This window comes from Erinaceus europaeus, chromosome 9, assembly GCF_950295315.1.
Source record: "Erinaceus europaeus chromosome 9, mEriEur2.1, whole genome shotgun sequence".
Taxonomy (NCBI): Eukaryota; Metazoa; Chordata; class Mammalia; order Eulipotyphla; family Erinaceidae; genus Erinaceus; species Erinaceus europaeus.
In genome coordinates this window covers 5535826-5556031 of record NC_080170.1, presented here as the reverse complement: position 1 = coordinate 5556031, position 20206 = coordinate 5535826, and the positions used below count along the sequence as shown (strand labels likewise).

At 59.2% G+C, this 20206-nt stretch overlaps 1 protein-coding gene across 1 annotated transcript in view; it reads right to left on the bottom strand.

Annotated features, from left to right (window-relative positions):
- SLIT3 (slit guidance ligand 3) overlaps window positions 1-20206 on the bottom strand; it is a 122677-nt gene that overhangs the window by 39807 nt on the left and 62664 nt on the right. Inside the window, exons 10-17 of the mRNA XM_060197011.1 lie at window positions 16752-16895; window positions 15221-15384; window positions 7414-7564; window positions 6455-6529; window positions 5799-5942; window positions 4853-4996; window positions 2272-2435; window positions 1898-2030 (exon numbers count right to left, since the gene is read on the bottom strand). Of these exons, the coding sequence (XP_060052994.1) occupies window positions 1898-2030; window positions 2272-2435; window positions 4853-4996; window positions 5799-5942; window positions 6455-6529; window positions 7414-7564; window positions 15221-15384; window positions 16752-16895 (1119 nt within the window). The remainder of the gene's footprint in view (window positions 1-1897; window positions 2031-2271; window positions 2436-4852; window positions 4997-5798; window positions 5943-6454; window positions 6530-7413; window positions 7565-15220; window positions 15385-16751; window positions 16896-20206) is intronic.

Below are 20206 nucleotides of genomic sequence, written 5' to 3'. Positions count from 1 at the left end.
ATTTCTCTCAAAAATAAAATGAATAAAATATTAAAAAAAAAAAAGACACTGAGAGGGGGAGAGACCAGAGCTCTGCTCCACCACTCATGAAGCTCCACCCTTTGCCTGGTACTCCTGCTTGGCTGTGGGCTTGAATTCAACCTCCAGATGAGCTCTACTGGCAGAACTACCCCTAGGCTCATGGTACTGGTGTTTTAGGGACAGGAAACCCATGATCCCTTGAGAGAGCTGCTAGGACCTCCTCTCCATTTTCCAGCCACATGTCGCTGGCTGTGGACCCTGGCTGTCCTCTCACTCGCCCCCCTCCCCAGACAGCATCACACATCGGAGCTGGCACAGAAGTGGCCCCGAGAAGCCAGCTGCCTCCCACTCGGCTGGAAATCAGAGGGAGAAATGAGAATCACCTCCCCCCACTTGCTTTCTCTTCCATAAAAATGTGACTTTTGGAAAGACACATAGCAGGCATGTTCCTATTTCTTTTTTAATATTTATTTATTTATTTTTCCTTTTGTTGCCCTTGTTTAACATTGTTGTGGTTATTGATGTCATCCTTGTTGGATAGGACAGAGAGAAATGGAAAGAGGAGGGGAAGGCAGAGAGGGGGAGAGAAAGACAGACACCTGCAGACCTGCTTCACCGCCCGTGAAGCGACTCCCCTGAAGGTGGGGAGCCGGGGGCTCGAACCGGGATCCTTCCGCCGGTCCTTGTGCTTTGCGCCATGTATGCTTAACCCGCTGCGCTACCGCCCGACTCCCGGGCATGTTCTTATTTCTGTACGATGGAATTAACACAGCTGAGCGAATTCTCAGCTGCAGAGAGTGGGGCAGGGCAGTGGAGCACCTGATTAAGTGCCCATATTGTCAATCGCAAGGACCTGGGTTTGAGCCCCCTCACAGCCCCGTCCACACCTGCAGGGGGTCCACTCCACGAGTGGTGAAGCAGGTCTGGAAGTTTCTCTCGCTCTAATTTCTTTCTTGGGGGATGAGTGGTTTACAGTTGACAGTAAATACAATAGCCTGTATATGCATTACACCTTCCAGGTTTCCACATAACGATACAACCCCCAGTAGGCCCTCCTCAGCCGTCATGGTCCAGGACCTGAGCCCTCCCCTCCTCTCTTCCTTTTTCTGCTTCCAGGGTTATCACTGGGGCCAGGTGCCTGCACTACGAATCCGCTGTTCCTGGCAGCTGTTTTTTTTTTTTCCCCCATTTTATTGGATAGGACAGAGAGAAAACGAGAGAGGAGGGAGAGAGAGAAAGACAGACACCTGCAGACCTGCTTCACTGCCTGTGAGGCGGACCCCCCCCCGCCCCGCCCCCACCGGTGGAGAGCTGGAGGCATGAACCTGGATTCCTATTCAGGTCTTTGCACTTAGTACCATGTGTGCTTAACCAGGTGCACCACTGCCCAGCCCCCTTCCTCTCTCTATCTCCCTATCCTCTCTCAGTTTTTCTCTGTCCTGTCTAATAATCATAATAAAATTAGAAGGAAAAAGGAAAAAATGGCCTCCTGGAGCAGTGGATTCGTAGTGTTGGCACTGAGCCCCGGCAATAACCCTGGTGGCAATACACACACACACACACACACACACACACACACACAGAGGCTAAGTCCTGGGTCCTCAGTGGGCCTGAGGCTGGTCAGGGGGACTGAGTGTCCACAACTGAAGGATGTCTAGGGGATGGACAGGAGTCTCTGTTCTAATCCTGATGAGACAGGGGTGGGGTGGTTTAGAGACCTGGAGCGGCTCTCCCTGGTGGCCCTGGGGGAGGGGGACTGTCAGGCCCTCCTAAGTGAGGCCTAGGGGCCACTGCTCCCAGCCTCTCCTGCTCCAGGACACGGTGGCCACCTGGGAGACCATCACCCTGCAGTCACCCTTCAGGAGAGGACACTCACAGCTCCGTCACGTCCTTGGGGATGCCTCTGGGGAGGGCCCGGAGCCCCCGGTTGCTGCAGCGGACCACCGTGTCCACGCAGGTACACTGCTCCGGGCAGCGCGGGCCCAGCTGGCAGCTGCTCTCGTCATTGCCTGCGGACAAGGAGTGCCCACAGTGAGGACGGCAGGCCCGTGTCTTGCCCCAGCAGGACCCAGTGCAGGACAGGGCGCTGGGTGACAGCCGCCTGCCTGGAGGCGGTGGAGGGGGTGGGCCCAGGGTGTGCTCCAGGCTGAGGGGTCCTCCATACCTCTCGTCCCCCATCCTGTCCCTTCCCTCTTCTCCCCTCCTCACCCCTCCCAGCTCCTCCCCTCCCCGCCCCTCCTGCACCCGCACCCTCGCAGGTGAAGTCCTGGAGGGCCACGTCCTGGATGGGGATCTCTTTGAGGAAGAAGGGCTTCTGGCACCTCGGGTTCCCGCTGACCACGCGCCGTCTCCGCAGCCAACGGCCCAGCCAGGCCAGGTGACAGTTGCAGTTGAAGGGGTTGGAGAGCAGGTTTCTGGTGGGGGGCAGGGGCAGGGAGGGAAGGACCTCGGTCACACGCACGGGCAGGGCACCAGCCCACTCAGGACACTGTGGTGACCTCAGCGGGTGAAGACGCAGGGCCCTGGATGGAGCAGCACCCACTGGTGCAGGGGTGAGGGTGGCAGAGTGACTATGTCCTCAGCACGTGTGTGTGTGTGTGTGTGTGTGTGTGTGTGTGTGTGTGGCAGAGACAGAGGCACCTGCTGAGGGAGAGGCCAGCTTACCGATCAGCTTTGTTTTAGAGGGTCTACTGTGAGAGAGGGAGAGGGGAGGGAGAGGGAGGGGGAGAGAAGAGGGAGAGGGATTGAGAGGGGGGAGAGAGGGGGAGAAAGAGGGGGAATGAGAGGGAGTGGAAGAGGGAGAGAGGGAGGGGGAGGAGGAAGAGGGGGAGGGGAGGTGGATGGGGAGAGGGAGGAGAGAGAGAGGGATTGGGAGAGGGGGGAGAGAGGGGAAAGGAGATGGAGTGGGAGAGGGGGAGGGGCAGGAGAGGGGGAGGAGAGGAGAGGGAGGGGAGAGGGAGGGGGAGGAAAGGGAGAGAGATTGGGAGAGGGGGAGAGAGAGGGGGAGAAAGAGGAGGAAGGAGAGGGAGTGGGAGAGGGAGAGAGAGAAAGGGGAGGGGGAGGAAGAGGAGGGGAAGGGAGAGGAAGAGAGGGAATGGGAGTGGGAGGGGTGGGGGGGGAGAGAAGGAGGAGGAGAGTGAGGGGGGAGGGGGAGGGAGAAGGGTAGGGGGAGAGAGAGGGAGTGAGAGAGAGGGAGAGGGAGAGAACCAGAGCTTTCCTCTGGCACAGGCAGTGCTGGGGGTCAGTCTTGGGACCACGTGCTTGCAAGTCTGGCTCCCCAGCTGCTGTGCTGCACCAGCCACAGCTGCCCTCCTAAGTCAGAAAGCACAGGCGGGGCTGGGGGGTGGCTCACGGGCAGAATGCACGTCTTATCAGTCGACCACACACAAGGACCCGGGTTTGAGTCCCCAGCCACCATATGGGAGCACCTGGTACAGGGGAAGCTTCCTGAGTGGCAGAGTCGTGCTGTGGTGTCTCTCCCCCTCTCCCACTTTGCTCCCCATCCTCTACCTTAGGAAAATGGGTCCCCAGGGAGTGGTGGAAGCATGTAGACGTGGAGTCTCAGCCAAAACCAAGAAAACAGAAAACCCAGAAGCCAATAGCATGGAACAACCAGGGAGCCCAGACTGCACGCCTCTGAGTGGGGGTCAACTGGGGGCTCACTGGGCCAGACCTGAGAGGTTTCTGGCCTGCACCCTGTGGTCCCGAGACTCCCCCAGGGGTGAGCAGCAGGGCCCTGGGTCCCGGTGAGTGGGCAGCTGGGACGGTCATCTCTGCTGTGGGTGCTGTCAGCTGGCCGTGCCCTGCGGTTGCCGGGGTGGCCGCCTGCTCCTTTACAGATGACTGTCACCCGTGTCCACAGATCCTGTCCCAACTCCCTGCCCAGGCCAGGGGACAGCTGGCCATCTCAGGAGAAGGACCGACAGCCTCCTACTGACACACCTTCCCTTTGGGATATCATTCATTCATTCATTCATTCATTAATTCATTCCTTCCTTCCACAAGTAAGCAAGGGCGTCAAGAGCCAGTGGTAACCAAGATATGGCTCGTCCGAGTCCTTCTGAGGTGGGTGAGGACACAACAGAGTGGCCACGAGTGAGGAGGCTGACCAGCAGGGTGGACAGTGGGTGAGGACAGTCAGAGAGGGCAGGGCCTGGGCGCTGAGTGAGCCTGGGGGAGGGGTTGTCAAGGTGGAGGTGGGACAGCGGGATGGGGTCAAGGAGTGGGGTACAGGGTTGCAAGGAGTCAGGGGCTGGGGCCCCAGGTCATTCTGCTGCCGGCTGTTGTTGCCTGGACCACGTGGCTGACCGGCAAGGGGGCACTGCCCAGCCTCTGTCTCTCCCACAGGGCTTTGGGGGCTGGCAGGAAGATCAGAGCCCCTGGAGTCTGCAGGAGCCACCGTCAGGCTGACAGCAGTGTCCCCTCCAGGGTTCACTCAGGAACAGGCAGCTCCTCACAGCTGAGGCCCAGAGAGGGAACACAATGGCTCCAAGGTCACACAGCCCGGGGGGCAGGGGAGCAGGGCTTTGGAGCTAGAAAGCAGGGCTCTAGTGTCTGGTCTGAACCCAACTGCAGACACCCCCTCCCCAACCTTCTGAACAGGGCAGCAACTTCCCCGGGCAGGGATGGCTCAGCTTCCAGAAAGCTGGAAGGTTCTGGGCTCCGATGCCTGGCCAGGACGTCACTTGACTCTGAAGTTGGCTGGAACCTGGGTGCCTCCGGCCACCGCCGGGTGAGGACAGAGGACCGAGGCAAGTGGGTGCTGGAGGGAATGGGGATGGGGGCTGCAGGGACAGGACTCAGGGAGCCTCATGGGCAGGCCTGGACTCACATGGTGGACAGGGACAGGAGTGTGGAGAAGGCCCCGGGGGTGATGGTGTGGATGCGGTTGTCATAGAGTGAGAGCAGCCGCACGGAGCTCAGGCCCGCGAAGGTGTCGTTGCTCACACAGCTGATGAAGTTACTCCGTAGCATCCTGGGGAGGGCGGGGAGGGCGGGGAGGGTGAGCCTGCCTGCCCGCGGGGCCCAGGTGGCCACATGTGGGCTGTGGTGCGCGAGGCTTCACACATGTGCACGCAGGGGCGTGATTATCGAGTGCGCACATGTGAGCCAGTGTACACATATGCAAAGAATACACATACATGTGTTGATACACGGGCCACACATGAACAGGCATGTCTGCACGCCTGCTTGTACATGCCTGTGTGTCTGTAGGGGCATGTGTGTGAGTGTATGCACGTGTGTGTGTGTGTGTGTGTGTGTGTGTGTGCAGGCTGTGTGTGTGTGTGCAGGCTGTGTGTGTGTGTGTGCAGGCTGTGTGTGTGTGTGCAGGTTGTGTGTGTGTGTGCAGGCTGTGTGTGTGTGCAGGCTGTGTGTGTGCAGGCTGTGTGTGTTTGTGCAGGCTGTGTGTGTGTATGTGCAGGCTGTGTGTGTGCCGGCTGTGTGTTTGTGCAGGCTGTGTGTGTGTGTGTGCAGGCTGTGTGTGTGTGTGTGCAGGCTGTGTGTGTGTGTGCAGGCTGTGTGTGTGTACAGGCTGTGTGTGTGTGCAGGCTGTGTGTGTGTATGTGCAGGTTGTGTGTGTGCAGGCTGTGTGTGTGTGTGTGTGTGTGAGTGTGGCCTTTGTGCAGTTCTGCTCCATGCTCACACGCTGTGTGCTTGCCTGCAGCCTCTTGCCCCTGTGTGTGTGCATCTCCCCAGGAGTGAGTGTTTGTGTGGGGGGGCGCCCCCTCACGCCCTCCCCATGCCCCTCCCGCTCCCTCGCCCTTCCCGGTGCTCACAGGGTCTTGAGGCTGCTGAGCCCGCGGAACATGCGTCCGTGTGCGGCCTCCAGCCGGTTCCCGGTCAGCAGCAGCTCCTGCACCCCTGACGCCCCATCGAAGGCGCCCTCCCGCACCTCCTTGATCTTGTTGTTGCTCAGGTTTCTGGAAAGGGGGGTGAGCAGGTGGGGTGGGGCAGGGGTCCGGGCCACCTGGGAGCAGACTGGGGGGCTCAGACATCTGGGTGCTGTGCCGGCAGCAAGCCTCAAGTGTAGCCAGAGAAGGATGTGGATGGGTCCCCCGTGGGCGCTAGAATGTTCCAGCCCTGCCACCCAGGGGCACCTGGGAAGCCCAGTGTGTGTGAAGGCTGCTATCCACACAAAGAACTTGTGCTCCGGGTTCCCTTTCCAGCCCTGCCCTGTCCCCCTGGCCCAGGCTGGGGGCCGGTGTGAAGGGACAGCAGGGGCCCAAGGGGTGGCACAGCCCCTCTGCAGGATGCCTGCCTGTTGGTTTCTCAACAGGGACCCGTCTGCACAATGAGACGTCACTTGTCTCTGTTGTGACACCAGCACCTGCCCGAGAGGGGTTCTGGGTGCTCCTTGCCAGGCGTGGGTGCCCAGAGCTGGGAGGGTGTGTGTGGGGGGGGTTGGGGTGGTGCCTAGCCCAGGCTGACTTACATCTTCCGCAGGCTGGGCAGCTTCTTGAAGATACCGGTGGCTTCCAGGACAGAGATCTCGTTGTCATTGAGCCGCCTGTGTGGGTGGCAAGGGGGAGGATTGCTGATGGAGGTGCCCACCACCCTGAGTGGACAGCTGGCCCCCACCAGTCGGGGTCCCAGAAGCACCCGGGCTGCCAGCCCCCCTTTTATACAAACCCACAGGGCCTTGGGTGACACAGGAGTCTGGAGACTCAGCTCTGCCCCTGTGATCTGTCCTGACTTCTCTGGGGCTCCCCAGGGGTGGGGTGGGGGGAGGAGTATCCAGGGCCTGGTGCTTGGCACTGAGTGCCCTCCCACCCCAAGCTCCAAACCTTAATATTCAGACAGTGGAGAGAAAGGTGGAGACCCCACAGCCCTGCTCCACCAGCCAAGGAGCTCCCCAACGCCAACCACGGCGTTTCCATGTGGTGCCAGGGCTCGAAGCCAGGGCCTCTGTGCTCTGCTGGGCACAGACCACAGGGTGCGGGGGGCTGGGTGGTGGCACACCCAGTTAAGCGTACATAGTACAAAGCACAAGGATCCAGATTTGAGCCCCTGGCTCCCCACCTGCAGGAGGAAAGCTTCACAAGTGGTGAAGCCGGTCTACAGGTGTCTCTCTTTCTTGCTCCCTCTCTGCCTCCCCGTCCTTTCTCAATCTTATCCAATAAAATGAGAAAAATGTCTGCTAGGAGCAGTGGATTCATAGTACTGGCACCGAGTCCCAGCAATAACCAACAAAACAAAACAAAACAAAACAAAACTCAGACCACAGGGTGCAGAGTGGATGGGCATCTGCTGAGCAGGTGGCCGTGGGGGAGGGCAGCGGAGGATGGGCACAGGGGTCCTCGACTGGTTTGGGGGATGCAGGGGTGCCTCTGGGCCCTGTGGGTGGGCCTGGGGAGCCCAGGATGGGGGGCCGTGCCTCTCTCTCCCACTTACAAGTCAGTGACGTATTCAGGGAGGTGGCTGGGGATGCGGGCCAGCTTCTGGCTGGAGCAGTCCACGACGGTGCCCTCACAGCGGCACTGGTCGGGGCACACGAGCTCCATGAAACACTGGCTGCTGAAACGGCTGCGGTGGTCCTCGGCGCCTGCAGGGGGGGCCAAGGCCAAGGGCTCGGTCAGTGCTGCGTCCTCCCCCCTGACCTGGTGCCGGCCTTCCCGGCTCTCCTGGGGACCACAGAACCTCTGGGGGTGAAGGTGCTCCCTCAGAGAGACACTCCTGGGCTGCAGTATGGGGACTCCTCAGCCCATGACACCCCGCCCCCCCCCCCAAGTGCTCACGGGGATGTAGGTGCAGAGAACCTTGGGAGGTGAGTCCCGAGGGAATGGTCAAATCTCCTCACTGCCACCAGGCCTTTCAGCAGGACACAGAGGGAATGGAGTACTAGAGACAAGGGACCTCTGATGCCCGGCCTTGGCCCCAGGAGGCCAGAGTGAGGGGTGCTGGGGGATGGGGCCCCAGGGCTGCTGCCCTGACACTGGGGACCTTAGGGTGGCCTGCTCTGCCTTGAAGAGACATTGGGAACGGATGCCAACTTAATAGTTCTTTTTGGTGGCATGCTGGGGCCTTGCACATGTATGGGAGCCCAGGCTGACTTCTCCTCAGACAGACAGGCAGACAGGCAGGCAGCTGGAGAGGGAACAGGACACCAGAGCACCTCTGGAGTTTTTCAGGGCATCCTGGTGCCGGTATGTGAAGCCAGGGCCTCTGGCATGAGTAGGCCTATGCTCTACCCAGCTCCCCTGAACCCTGATTTTAAACACCAGGAGGACAAGCCGGTCTGGCAGGGGCCAGACTTGCACTCTGCCTCGGGACACAGGCACCTTGTAAGCCTCAAGAAAAGACTGACTGGGAGCTTTAGGGCCTAGGGCTGCTTTTCCCACCTCAAGGGGGTTGGGGTGGTGGTGGTTCTGGGCACAGGACCCACGGGGCCATTCCCCAGAGACCCGGTGGGGGGAGCTGGCTTCACGATGAGATACGGGGCGGCACTGGGCAGCCTTCTGCAAGCCCACAGGCCAATCTCTGGGCAGGGGAGGAACCGCCCAGGGTCCTCAGGGTGACATGACAGGCACCAGGATCCCCTCTTGTGAGGGGCAGAGCCCCCTGTCTGGTGGGGACCGTGGGGGCACGAATGCCCCCAGTGCCTGCAGGAGGGGGCTCCTATGCTCTGCCACAGACTGGCCACATCTGGTGAGATGTTTCCTGAGTATGATGGGTGGGGGCAGGGATGCCCGCACAATGCCAGGACACTGAGCTTCTTGGGAGCACCTATGGATGGAGGAGCAGCCGGGTGGCCACCATGAGGCCTGCAATGCCCCTGCCGTGGGCAGTTTCCCCCCATGCTCCCATCTCAGCAGGGAGGGGGGTTCTGAGCCTGAGTGCCCCCAGGCCCGGCCCCTGCCCACCTTCCACCCCCAGGCTGAGAGGGCAGAACCCATGTGTCCATTCCGGGAGGCTTCTACACTGAGGACGCAAATGCCAACCCACTACCCCGGGTGTTCTTCCCCGCTTCCCCCCAGACGCACGTCTCTTGGGGAGGGTCAGTGTGTGCTAGGGGGTGGTGGGGGGGTTGAACATGGTACATGTGGATGCCCTCTCAGGGGCTGACTGGGGTGCACTCTGGGATGGGAGCTTGAGCCACAGGCCTGGGGGATTGTGGGTATGGGGTGGGGGGACACCAAGGTTGCAGGCTTATTCGTTTCCCTGGGGGAGACCATCTATGTGAGCAGAGATGAGTTTTGGGGGGCAGACCTGGCCCAGAGTTCGCTCTGCAGTGCCCCGGGGCACATCAGGACTGGGGGTGTCAGAAACGGCCCCACTGAGCAGAGTTCCAGGGCTGGCCCACCAGCCTCCAGGCCACCTCCATCTCTCTCCATGTCACCCCCCAGCTGCCCAGGGCCTCCTAGTTTTCCCCAGATGAAGAATGCCCAGCTGTGGCAGGCCAGCCAGGTGCTCTGAGGAACTCTAGGGCCTGAAAGACCACACCAGAGGCCACTGCTGCCTTTCTGGGGGGACCAGGCCAGGCGGGGAGGGTTCTCTACAGGAGCTTCCGAGCAAGTGGAATGCCTGCCACCCACGGTGTCACCCATGTCACCCCAGCTCAGAACAACAACACTGGCACAGGGTTGCAGACGGGCTTTAATAGAGGGTGACAGCGTCTCCTGTCCCTGAGGGAGGGAGTGACAGAGGCAGCCTGCTCTGGTGTCATCATCCTTGGGGCCTCCATGGGACTCCCCAGGACACCCCCTCCATGTGCTGGCGGGAGAAGTGGGTGAGAAAGGCAGGCTGCTAGCGGAAGGAGGACCGGAGCAGAGGCCTGCCGGGCACCCAGCTTCACCAGAGGGTTACGTGGGCAGGCAGAGCTGTGAGTGGCGCGACAAGTGTGGTGGTGTGTGGAGCCACCTTGCTGGAGGCCGGATGACATCCCGCACTCTCCCTGTGGGTGGGGCAGACAGCAGACGACCCCCAACCACAATGTCCTGGACGCAGAGGACACGCTCTGGCCCTCGGCCTTGCCCTCCACCGCCCGCCTGGCTGGCCGTGGGGTGAGATCGCACAGGGGACCCAGAGGCGCCCCGGCTCAGAGGGAAGCGGGCCCCCTCACACTCAGAGACCTGCTCTGTGTGCCCCGGACCAGTCACGTGAGAGGTGTCTGTCTTCTCCCTTTCTCCAGTACCTTTTTTTCTTTTTTTGAGAAGGAACGTTGCCAGGGAGAAACAGACAATCCCCTGCCCGCCCCAAAACCTTTAGTTTGGACTGTGGAGACGGTGCCAGGTGTCAGAGCACAGGGCTCACATACTGGAGTCTGCAGAGGCCTCGTGATTAATTCTGTCACCACCGTGCGCCAGGGCTGAGCTCAGCAGCATCTCTCTCTCAAAGATTTTTTTCATTTAAAAAATAAATATTTATTTATTGGACAGAGACAGAGATAAACTGGGAGAGGAGGAGGAAAGTAAGAGGGAGAGAGACAGAGACACCTGCAGTCCTGCTTCACCACTCGTGAAGCTTCCCCGTGCACGTGGGGGACCAGGGGCTTGAACTCAGATCCTTGTGCACTGCAGTATATGTGTTTAACCAGGTGCGTCACCGGCTGGCCCCCACACCTCTCTCTCTCTCTCCCTCTCTCTCTCTGTATCTCTCTCTCTCTCTCTCTCTCCCCCTCTCTCTTTCTTTCTCTCTCTCTCTCTCATAAGGAAGCCTCCCTTCCTTCTCAGTTCCAGTACAGGCCTTTCTGGGTCTAGTCCCAGGTCCCAGACAGCTGTGCCTCAGGAGACTGGGGAAGCACTCTCTCTGAGCTCCGAGGTGACATGTGATAGCTTGGCGGCCCAGGTCACTCAGGGAGGACACTGGACTCCGGCACTGGGCTGGGCTGGGGCCACCTGCACGTGTGGCGACAGTGGGCCCCGAGTGGCTTGGCTGCTCCTCTTGTGAGCAGTTCTGGGAGCCAAGGACACAGTTGTATGACTTTGCAGGCTCTGGAGTTTGCTGTGAAGCCAAGGAAGCTCTGTGAGTGTCCAGATCTGTGCGAATGCACAAAACAGCCCAGCCCTGGCTCTCCTGCGCTGGGGGACGAGGACACAGGCACAGACCCGGGGGGAGGCTGCAAAGGAGCCTGGGATTAGACTCAAAGCCCCACTAGTTTGCAGCCCTGCCGGTGCACAGGGCCTGGAGAGGGGCTCTGCCTCAGGGCTGCTCCCTTTAGTCCAGGGGGCTGCTCCCTCTGCCCTGCGGCTTTTCCCTTTAGTCCTGGGGCTACTCCTTCTGCCCAGGGGTTGCTCCCTTCTAGCCCCAGGGCTTCTCCTTTGCCAAAGGGACTGGGCCATTCTGTGAACAGGAGAGCACACCTTGGCTGCACTTGCTTCTTCTTCTTTTTTGTATTTTATTTATTTTATTTTTGAGAGAGATGCAGAGAGAGAAAGACACAGAGAGACACACCAGAGCCCTGCACAGCTCTGGCTCATGGTGGGGCAGGGGATTGAACCTGGGACTTTGGAGCCTCAGGCATGAGAGTCTCTTTGCATAGCCATTATGTTATCTACCCCCAGCCCCACCTGCTTCTTTAGCTTTAGCGGGAGAAGACGGGACAAGTATGGACACCTGTGTGCCTGTGGCCCCTACCCCCACCCAGGCTGTCCAGGGTGCTGGGCCGGGCAGTGTGGCCAGGTGGTCCGGAGTGGAGAGGAGGAGGAGAAGGAGGAGGAGGAGTCCGTCGGCTGGAGGCGGCGGCCAAGCTGCAGGAGAGCATGGAGCTTTCCGCGGTGCTTGACAGAACCATGTTCTGTTTCCAGCGTTCCACCACATGGTTAGATCAAGCACAAAGGAAAGCCCCACGGGCGGGCGGCGGAGTCTGTGAGAGTCAAGGCCAGGAAGCAGTGGCAGAGACAGGAGAGGAGGTCAGAGGAAGCAGGTGCAGAAGCAGAAGCCGGAGCCACCGGGAACACGTCCAAGACCGGAGCCCCCTACACCCCACCCAGGACACAGGAGGGAGACAGACCCTCTGTCCCATCTACTGGACACCCCAGTTCTCGGGGGCAATGAAGTGGGCACAACACCCCTGGGAGCCAGGACTGCAGCTGCCGGGGGTGACTCTGAGTTCTGAACCACTCCCCTCCCACCTCACTGTCCTCGAGAGGGGTCACCAACCCGACAGTCTGGGGTCTGACACATGCTCAGAAATCAGTGTCCCCAGCAGAGCCACCCATGGGTGCCTGAGGTCCCTTAAGGCCACTAGGCTGTCCTACAGTCTCCTTGGCATCTTCGTGTGCAAGGGCCCAGACTCAGGAGGGCACTGGAGCCATGTATTTGGGGGGATGGTGTCTAGGGAAACTGCACTCTCTGCCGTGGAGTCCGGGGTCAGTCACCCAGAAGCCTGGGGACCCCAATGAGCACAGAGAGGTGACCTCAGGACGAGGGTCTGTCCCTCTGTGGGGTGCCTGTTTCTGGGGTCCTTCCTGATCCCCGAGGGGAGTTGGCTGTTTTTTTCTGTCCTTCCCCAATGCCTTGGGGTGGCTGACACACACCTGCTGGCCTGGGACTTGGTGTCACCTGCACTGGACCAAAAGGTGTCACCTTGAAGAGACTAGGCCTCTAGCCTCTGAGCGGGGGCCTCCATTGCTGTACGGTGTGCTTTCGGAACAAGGTGACCTCGGTGTCTGAACCGTGCAGGGCGCCTGCTGCGACTGGCCTCGGTCAGTGTCACTCCACGGCCCTGACCTGGCCCTTCTCTTTCTGGTACCCAGCTTCACCCCAGCCAAGCGGAGTTGGTGAACTGAACCAGACCAGCTCCATGGTGACCTACCCCCCCCCCCACCTCCAAGACATGGCTCCAGGGACACAGGTATTGGGGGCTCTGTTTAGGGCCTAGAGCCTGAGCCGTGAAATCATCTCCCTCCCATGCCCCTGTCCCCAGGCTTTAAAAGTCCACTTCAGGGGCTGGGCAGTGGTGCCCCTGGTTGAGCACACACATTACAGTGCACAAGGACCCTGGTCCCCACTTGCAGGGGAAAAGCTTCATGAGTGGTGAAATAGTGCTGCAGGTGTCTCTCTGTCTCTCTCTGAGGCTCCTTCTCTCTCAATGTCTATTTATTTATTTATTTATTTATTTATTTATGAGAAACTTAGAAGGAGCGAGAAAGAACCAGACATCACTCTGGTACATGTGCTGCTGGGGATTGAACTCGGGACTTCCTGCTTGAGAGTCCAATGCTTTATTCACTGCACTATCTCCCAGACCACCCCTCTCAATCTCTCTCTCTCCTATCAAATAAGTAAATGAATAATAATAAAAATTAAAAAGTCCATTTCCTCCCCAGATAGAAAAGGGGGGACTTGGAAAAAGTGTCCAGGAATCTTTTCAGTCACTCCCAAGTCATGAGAAAGCATCCCCACCCTCAGTGCAGCCCTTCTGTCGTGTGGGTCCCCGTGTGTGCACTCTGGCACAGGGACAGATGTTCCCTGAGCCTCTTCTGGGTTTGATGAGATGGTGGCAAGGCCAAATGCAGCTCCACCTCTAACCCTTCTGGCTGTCTGCCTGGGGGGCTGAGGCTGCAGCTGGTGGGAGAGCCAGACGTCCTCCCGCTGAGCTGGGGAGGGGCCGCCCTCAAATTGGCCGCTAATCCCATCAGCTGCCTGTCCAGCAGACGCTCTTAGGAAAAGTGAAAGGCAGAGCCCGGATCTGTCAAGCCCACTCCATGTCACCTTCCCCTCCTCCTTTTTTTCTCTCGCTGCTGGGAAACATGGAAGCTCAGGCCCGTGGCTTCTGGGCCCCTGAGCGGTGGGTGGGGTTCCCTCCCCCCCAGGGTGTGTCCCCAGTGCTCCCCGATCCTCTGGGCAGTGACCCCCAGGCTGAGAGGGGATCCTGTCGGCTCTGCACTGCTCGGCCTCTGTGGAGGAACCCCTGCTTGGTGTCCCTTCACCGTGACCACGTCTGTCCCTGGCTCGGTTAGACACTCAGGTGCTGAGGGAGGAGGCAGACTCTGCAGTCACCCAGCTCCCTAGCTGAGCTCCGCTTCCGCTGGCTCAGCTCTGTCCAGTCCCCACCCTCTAGCCTCGTCCCTCCTGCAGACTTTCAGGTCCCTGGGCCACGCTGCCCTGTGACCCAAGTCTGGCCCTCCCAACTCTTCTTGAAAGCAAGGCACCCCACCCCTTCTGCCTTTGCCCCTCACTCTTCTTGGGCTTGGAAGCAGTCAGCTCACTCCTGGCCAGAAGGGTAAGGACAGCGTCAGTCCAACAAGGCCCCACTCCCAACCCCCACCTGTCCCACAGGCTGCCAGCTCTGGGCCTCAGGGCTACCTCCCCAGCTGCTGTGCAGGGCCTGGCGGGAGGCAGGAGCTTAGGGTGGGACAGGCAGGGAAATCAAGTCAACTCTGTCCCCTCCAATGGGGCCAGCCCAGGCATGGCTGTGACCTGGGGCTCCCACTGTGGCCAGGCTGGATACGATGGGGGGGTGTCCTGTTAGAACTCAGCACTCAGCACTCAAGTGACACCATTCTGTAAGGAGACACACAGGCAGCTGGTTCCAGGGCCCAGTCCAGCTTCTCCTGAGCCTCCGAGTCTGCCGCCTGCTGGCACCCAGCCAGGTGCACCACTGGGCACGGTCAGGGGAGCCTGACACAGGTCTCAAGGGCAGCAGCAGCCGGGCATCCCGGGCAGGGGCAGGGGCAGGGGCAGGGGCGAGGCTCTTGCTGGCACAGACCGAGGGGTGGGCTCCAGCAATGGTTTCCTACCCACTAGGAGGACTGTGACAGCTGGTGGTCTTCCCCGAGGCAATGGCACAGGTGACCATCCTCAACAGCCTGCTGTCCCTCTGGCTTGCCATCAAGGATGGGGAGGCAGCTGACCAGACTGTGAGGGACCCTGCAGGCACCTAGCCCTCATGGGCTGCACCCAGGCGCATCTGGAGGGACTGAGGGGCCCCCAGATTCTCTGCTGCCTGGCCCGGGCATATGCATCTCTCCTGGGGTGAGAAGATAGCAGCTGTGAGGGGCACAGATGCCAGCCCCCAGCCCCCAGCCCCGCCCCAGCTGGCTCCTGCCTGGCCTGACCCGCTCTGGTCTGGGCTGTGTCTCCTGCACCCAGTGGCCTGCTCCTCTGTGTGTTTGACTTTAAGTCTGCCTGGTAATTGGTTTTCTGCAGGCTAACTGCATTTCCCCAATCTGATTTGCAAAGAGGCTCCCTGGGCTGCAGATTGGATTAGGGCCAAGCCGAGGAGGGGAGCAAGGTGGGGGCGGGGTAACCCCATTACCTGAGCAACGGAACTTCTTGCTCTTGACCTGACTGATGCGCTTGTTGGCCAGACGCCGTGGGCTGCTGCAGCGAGCGCCGCTCGTCTCAATGGGGTTGTCCTGCAGGAAGTCAGCCAGCCAGCGCAGGTGACAGTCACACACAAACGGGTTCTGGGCCAGGTGGCTGTGGGGGTGGGGTGGGGTGGGATGGGGACAATGGGGATGAGGTGGTCTGCCAGGCTTACGGTTCCCCCTCCACCCCCACCGGACTGCACCCATCTAGAGCTGGGCTCCCTCCTGGGACCTTGGGGTAGGGGCCTTGCTGCAGAGGCTGCTGTGCCAGGAGGCTGCCAGCTCTGCCCCACCCCTGAGTCCTCATTCATGCCCCTATGGGGGTGGGCACAACAGTCACACCGGGGCCTCGCTGGACCAACTACAGTGCACCTTCTCCCTCCCCGGGCATCCTGGAACCCCTCATCCTGGAAGCAGTACCCCAACCTTCACCCCCGTGGGATGCCCAGGCTCCCTGCCCCTGGCTATGGACTCTGCCTGCTGACAGCTGAAAATGGGGCTCAGGGGCCCCACGTCTGGGTTGGCCACTCAGCCAGGAGCAGAGCTCTGTGCTGCCCTGCCACCTCTCTCAGGAGCCAACTACGGGCACCTGTGGTGCTGGGGTCCTGGGGATGCTCCCTACAGACTGAAACACTCGAGGAGAGCACATGTCAGAGGCTTGGGTTGGAGCAGTGGTGCTGGAGTGGCCCTTGGGGAGCCAGAACCTGGTCCTCACTAGGCTCCAATCCTGCCTCTTGCCAGCTGTGCAGCCTTGAGCTGGTTGCTAAGCCTCTCTGGGCCATGGCTGCCTCCCATGGAACTAAGTGGCTTGTTGTCGGCTTGGGATAGCAGGGGAGTACCCAGCTTAGAGTCCTGCAAGAGCGCCCAGCACCAGAGTGCACCTAGTTCTTCCTACACCTGGGGGCTAGGGCGTGGGGACCCTGGGTCCCCTGCAGACCTGCACCTGGGGGCTGGGGCGTGGGGGACCCAGATCCCCCCTGCAGACCTGCACCTGGGGGCTGGGGCATGGGGGATCCAGATCCCCCCTGCAGACCTACACCTGGGGGCTGGGGTGTGGGGGACCCTGATCCCCCCTGCAGACCTGCACCTGGGGGCTGGGGCGTGGGGACCCTGGATCCCTTGCAGACCTATACCTGGGGGCTGGGGTGTGAGGACCCCGATCCCCCCTGCAGACCTGCACCTGGGGGCTGGGGTGTGAGGACCCCGATCCCCCTGCAGACCTGCACCTGGGGGCTGGGGCGTGGGAGACCCCGATCCCCCCTGCAGACCTGCACCTGGGGGCTGGGGCGTGGGGGACCCCGATTCCCCCTGCAGACCTGCACCTGGGGGCTGGGGTGTGAGGACCCCGATTCCCCCTGCAGACCTGCACCTGGGGGCTGGGGTGTGAGGACCCCGATCCCCCCTGCAGACCTGCACCTGGGGTCTGCGGTGTGGGGACCCTGGATCCCCCGCAGGCCTGCGCTGCGGCCGGGGACTCACAGCGTCTGGATGCCCTGCAGCGGTGCGAAGAGGCCTTTGCTGATGGTCTGCAGCTTGTTGTCGTAAAGGGAGAGCAGGCTGAGCTGCTGCAGGTCCTGGAAGGTGTTCACCCGCAGGCAGTTGATCTTGTTGGCATTGAGGAGGCTGCAGACAGATGGGGGTGCTGAGTAGCAGGAGGGGTGGGGGCAGACAGCCTGCCCTGGGAGCCTGAGGCCCCGGGTTCCAGTCTGGCACCAGGGGTGAGGGAGGGAGCAGGCTGCCTCCCTCTCATTAAATGCAGTGTTTGGGGGGGGGGGGGTCGGGGCCGTGCCGTGCACACCTGTAGACCCCTGGGCACCAAGCTGCCCTCACTGAGGCCCTTCCCAGCACCGGAGCCCTTGGAGGCCCCAGGACGGGGCAGGGGCACAGCACCCCTGGGAGCTGGGGGAGGAAGAATCTGACAGCCTTTTCCGAGTCTCAGGGGCTTGGCGAAGCCACTGGGGAGCCAGAGCTGCCTTCAGGGCCCAGGGTCCTGCAGCCCACTGGGAGTCAGGCTTAAGTGACAGGTGTCCCTTCAGTGGAGAGCTGCACTGGGCGGGTGGTAGCCTGGACAGGGGTGTGCTCTCACGCCCACGGTGACGGGCCCTGCCACTGCACCAGCTTCTGCTACAGGCCCTGAGTTTTGCCCTCACACTCCAAGACTTTCTGCTTCATTTGCCCTTTCTCCCCGATGCCGGGAGACCCTGATTCCTCGTCTTGTTAACTCTATTTGGGGCATTTCAGGAAGGGTGATGCCACGGAGCAGAGAAATAGGCACAAAACAATAAAAGGAACACACACTCACACTCACAGACACACTCACACAGACACACACGCACACTCACACTCACACACACTCACACACACTCACAGACACAGACACTCACACACTCTCACACTCACTCACACTCACACACTCACAGATACAGACACACACACAGATACACACTCACACTCAGACACAGACACTCACACTCACACAGACACAGACACTCACAGACACAGACACACACACTCACATACACACACAGACACAGACACAGACACACACAGACACACACAGACACAGACACACACACACTCACACTCACACACTCACAGATACAGACACACACACAGACACACACTCACACTCAGACACAGACACTCACACTCACACAGACACAGACACTCACAGACACAGACACACACACACACACTCACATACACACACAGACACAGACACACACACAGACACAGACACTCACACATTCACACTCACACACTCACACACACACTCACACACACTCACACACACACACACTTACACACACTCACACTCACACACACACTCACACACACATGCAAACACACACTCACACACACTCACACTCTCACACAGACACTCACACTCACACAGACACACACACACTCACACACACACCCACACACAGACACAGACACACACTCACACACTCACACTCACACACATACACACACACATACACACACACACTCACACACTCACAGACACACACTCACACACTCACAGACACACACACTCACACTCACACACACACTCACACTCTGACAGACACAGACACACACTCACACACACACAGACACAGACACACACACACAGATTCACACACACACTCACACACACACACACACAGACACACACACACTCACACACACAGATACACACACTCACAGACACAGACACACACACTCACATACACACACTCACAAACTCACACTCACTCACACACACACACAGACACACACAGACTCACACACACAGACAAACACACAGACACACACACACACACAGACACACACACTCACACACACACTCACACAAACACACTCAACACAATCACACACACACTCACACACACACTCACACAAACAGACACACACTCACACACACTCACACACTCACACACACACACACTCACATACAGACACACTCACACACACAGACACACCCACACACTCACACACATACACATACACACACTCACACACACTCACACACACACTCACACACACTCACACACACACACACTCACACACACACACATACTCACACATACCCACACTCACACACACTCACACACACACACTCACACATACACACTCACACACACACACTCAGACACAGACACACTCACACACACACTCACACACTCACACACACACTCACAGTCACACACACTCACACACACACTCACACACTCACAGACACACTCACACAGTCACACACTCACACACACACTCACACACAGACACACTCACACACAGACACAGACACACACACTCACACACACACACACACACACTCAGACACAGACACACACACTCACACACTCACACACACACTCACACACTAACAGTCACACATACTCACACACTCACAGACACTCACACACACACTCACAGTCACACACTCACACACACACTCACACACACACTCACACACAGACACACACACACACTCACACAGACACACACACACACACTCACACACACACACGCTCACACACACACGCTCACACACACACTCACACGCTCACACACACTCACACACTCACACACACACACCTGTTCTCTCTCACACACACCCCTGCTCTCTCTCTTTCACACACACACTCACACTCACACACTCACACACTAACAGTCACACACACTCACACACACACTCACACACTCAGACACACACACACACTCACACACTCACACACACACAGACACACTCACACACACTCACACACACACACACACTCACACACACACTCACACTCACACACACACTCAGACACACACACTCACACACTCACACACACACATACACACTCACACACACTCACACACACACACACTCACACACACACTCACACTCACACACTCACTCACACTCACACACTCACACACTAACAGTCACACACACTCACACACACACTCACACACTCAGACACACACACACTCACACACTCACACACACACAGACACACTCACACACAGACACAGACACACACACTCACACAGACACACACACTCACACACGCTCAGACACACACACTCACACACTCACACACTCACACACACACATACACACTCACACACACTCACACACACACACACTCACACACACACTCACACACTCACACACTCACACACACACACTCACACACACTCACACACACACACTCACGCACACACTCACACTCTCACACACTTACACACTCACACACACACTCACACACACACACACTCACACACACACACTCACACACACACACACACACTCACTAACAACTCACACATACACACACTCACACTCACACACACTCACACACACACACTCACACACACGCATACACACACACTCACACACACACTCACACACACACACTCACACACACTCACCTGTTCTCTCTCACACACACCCCTGC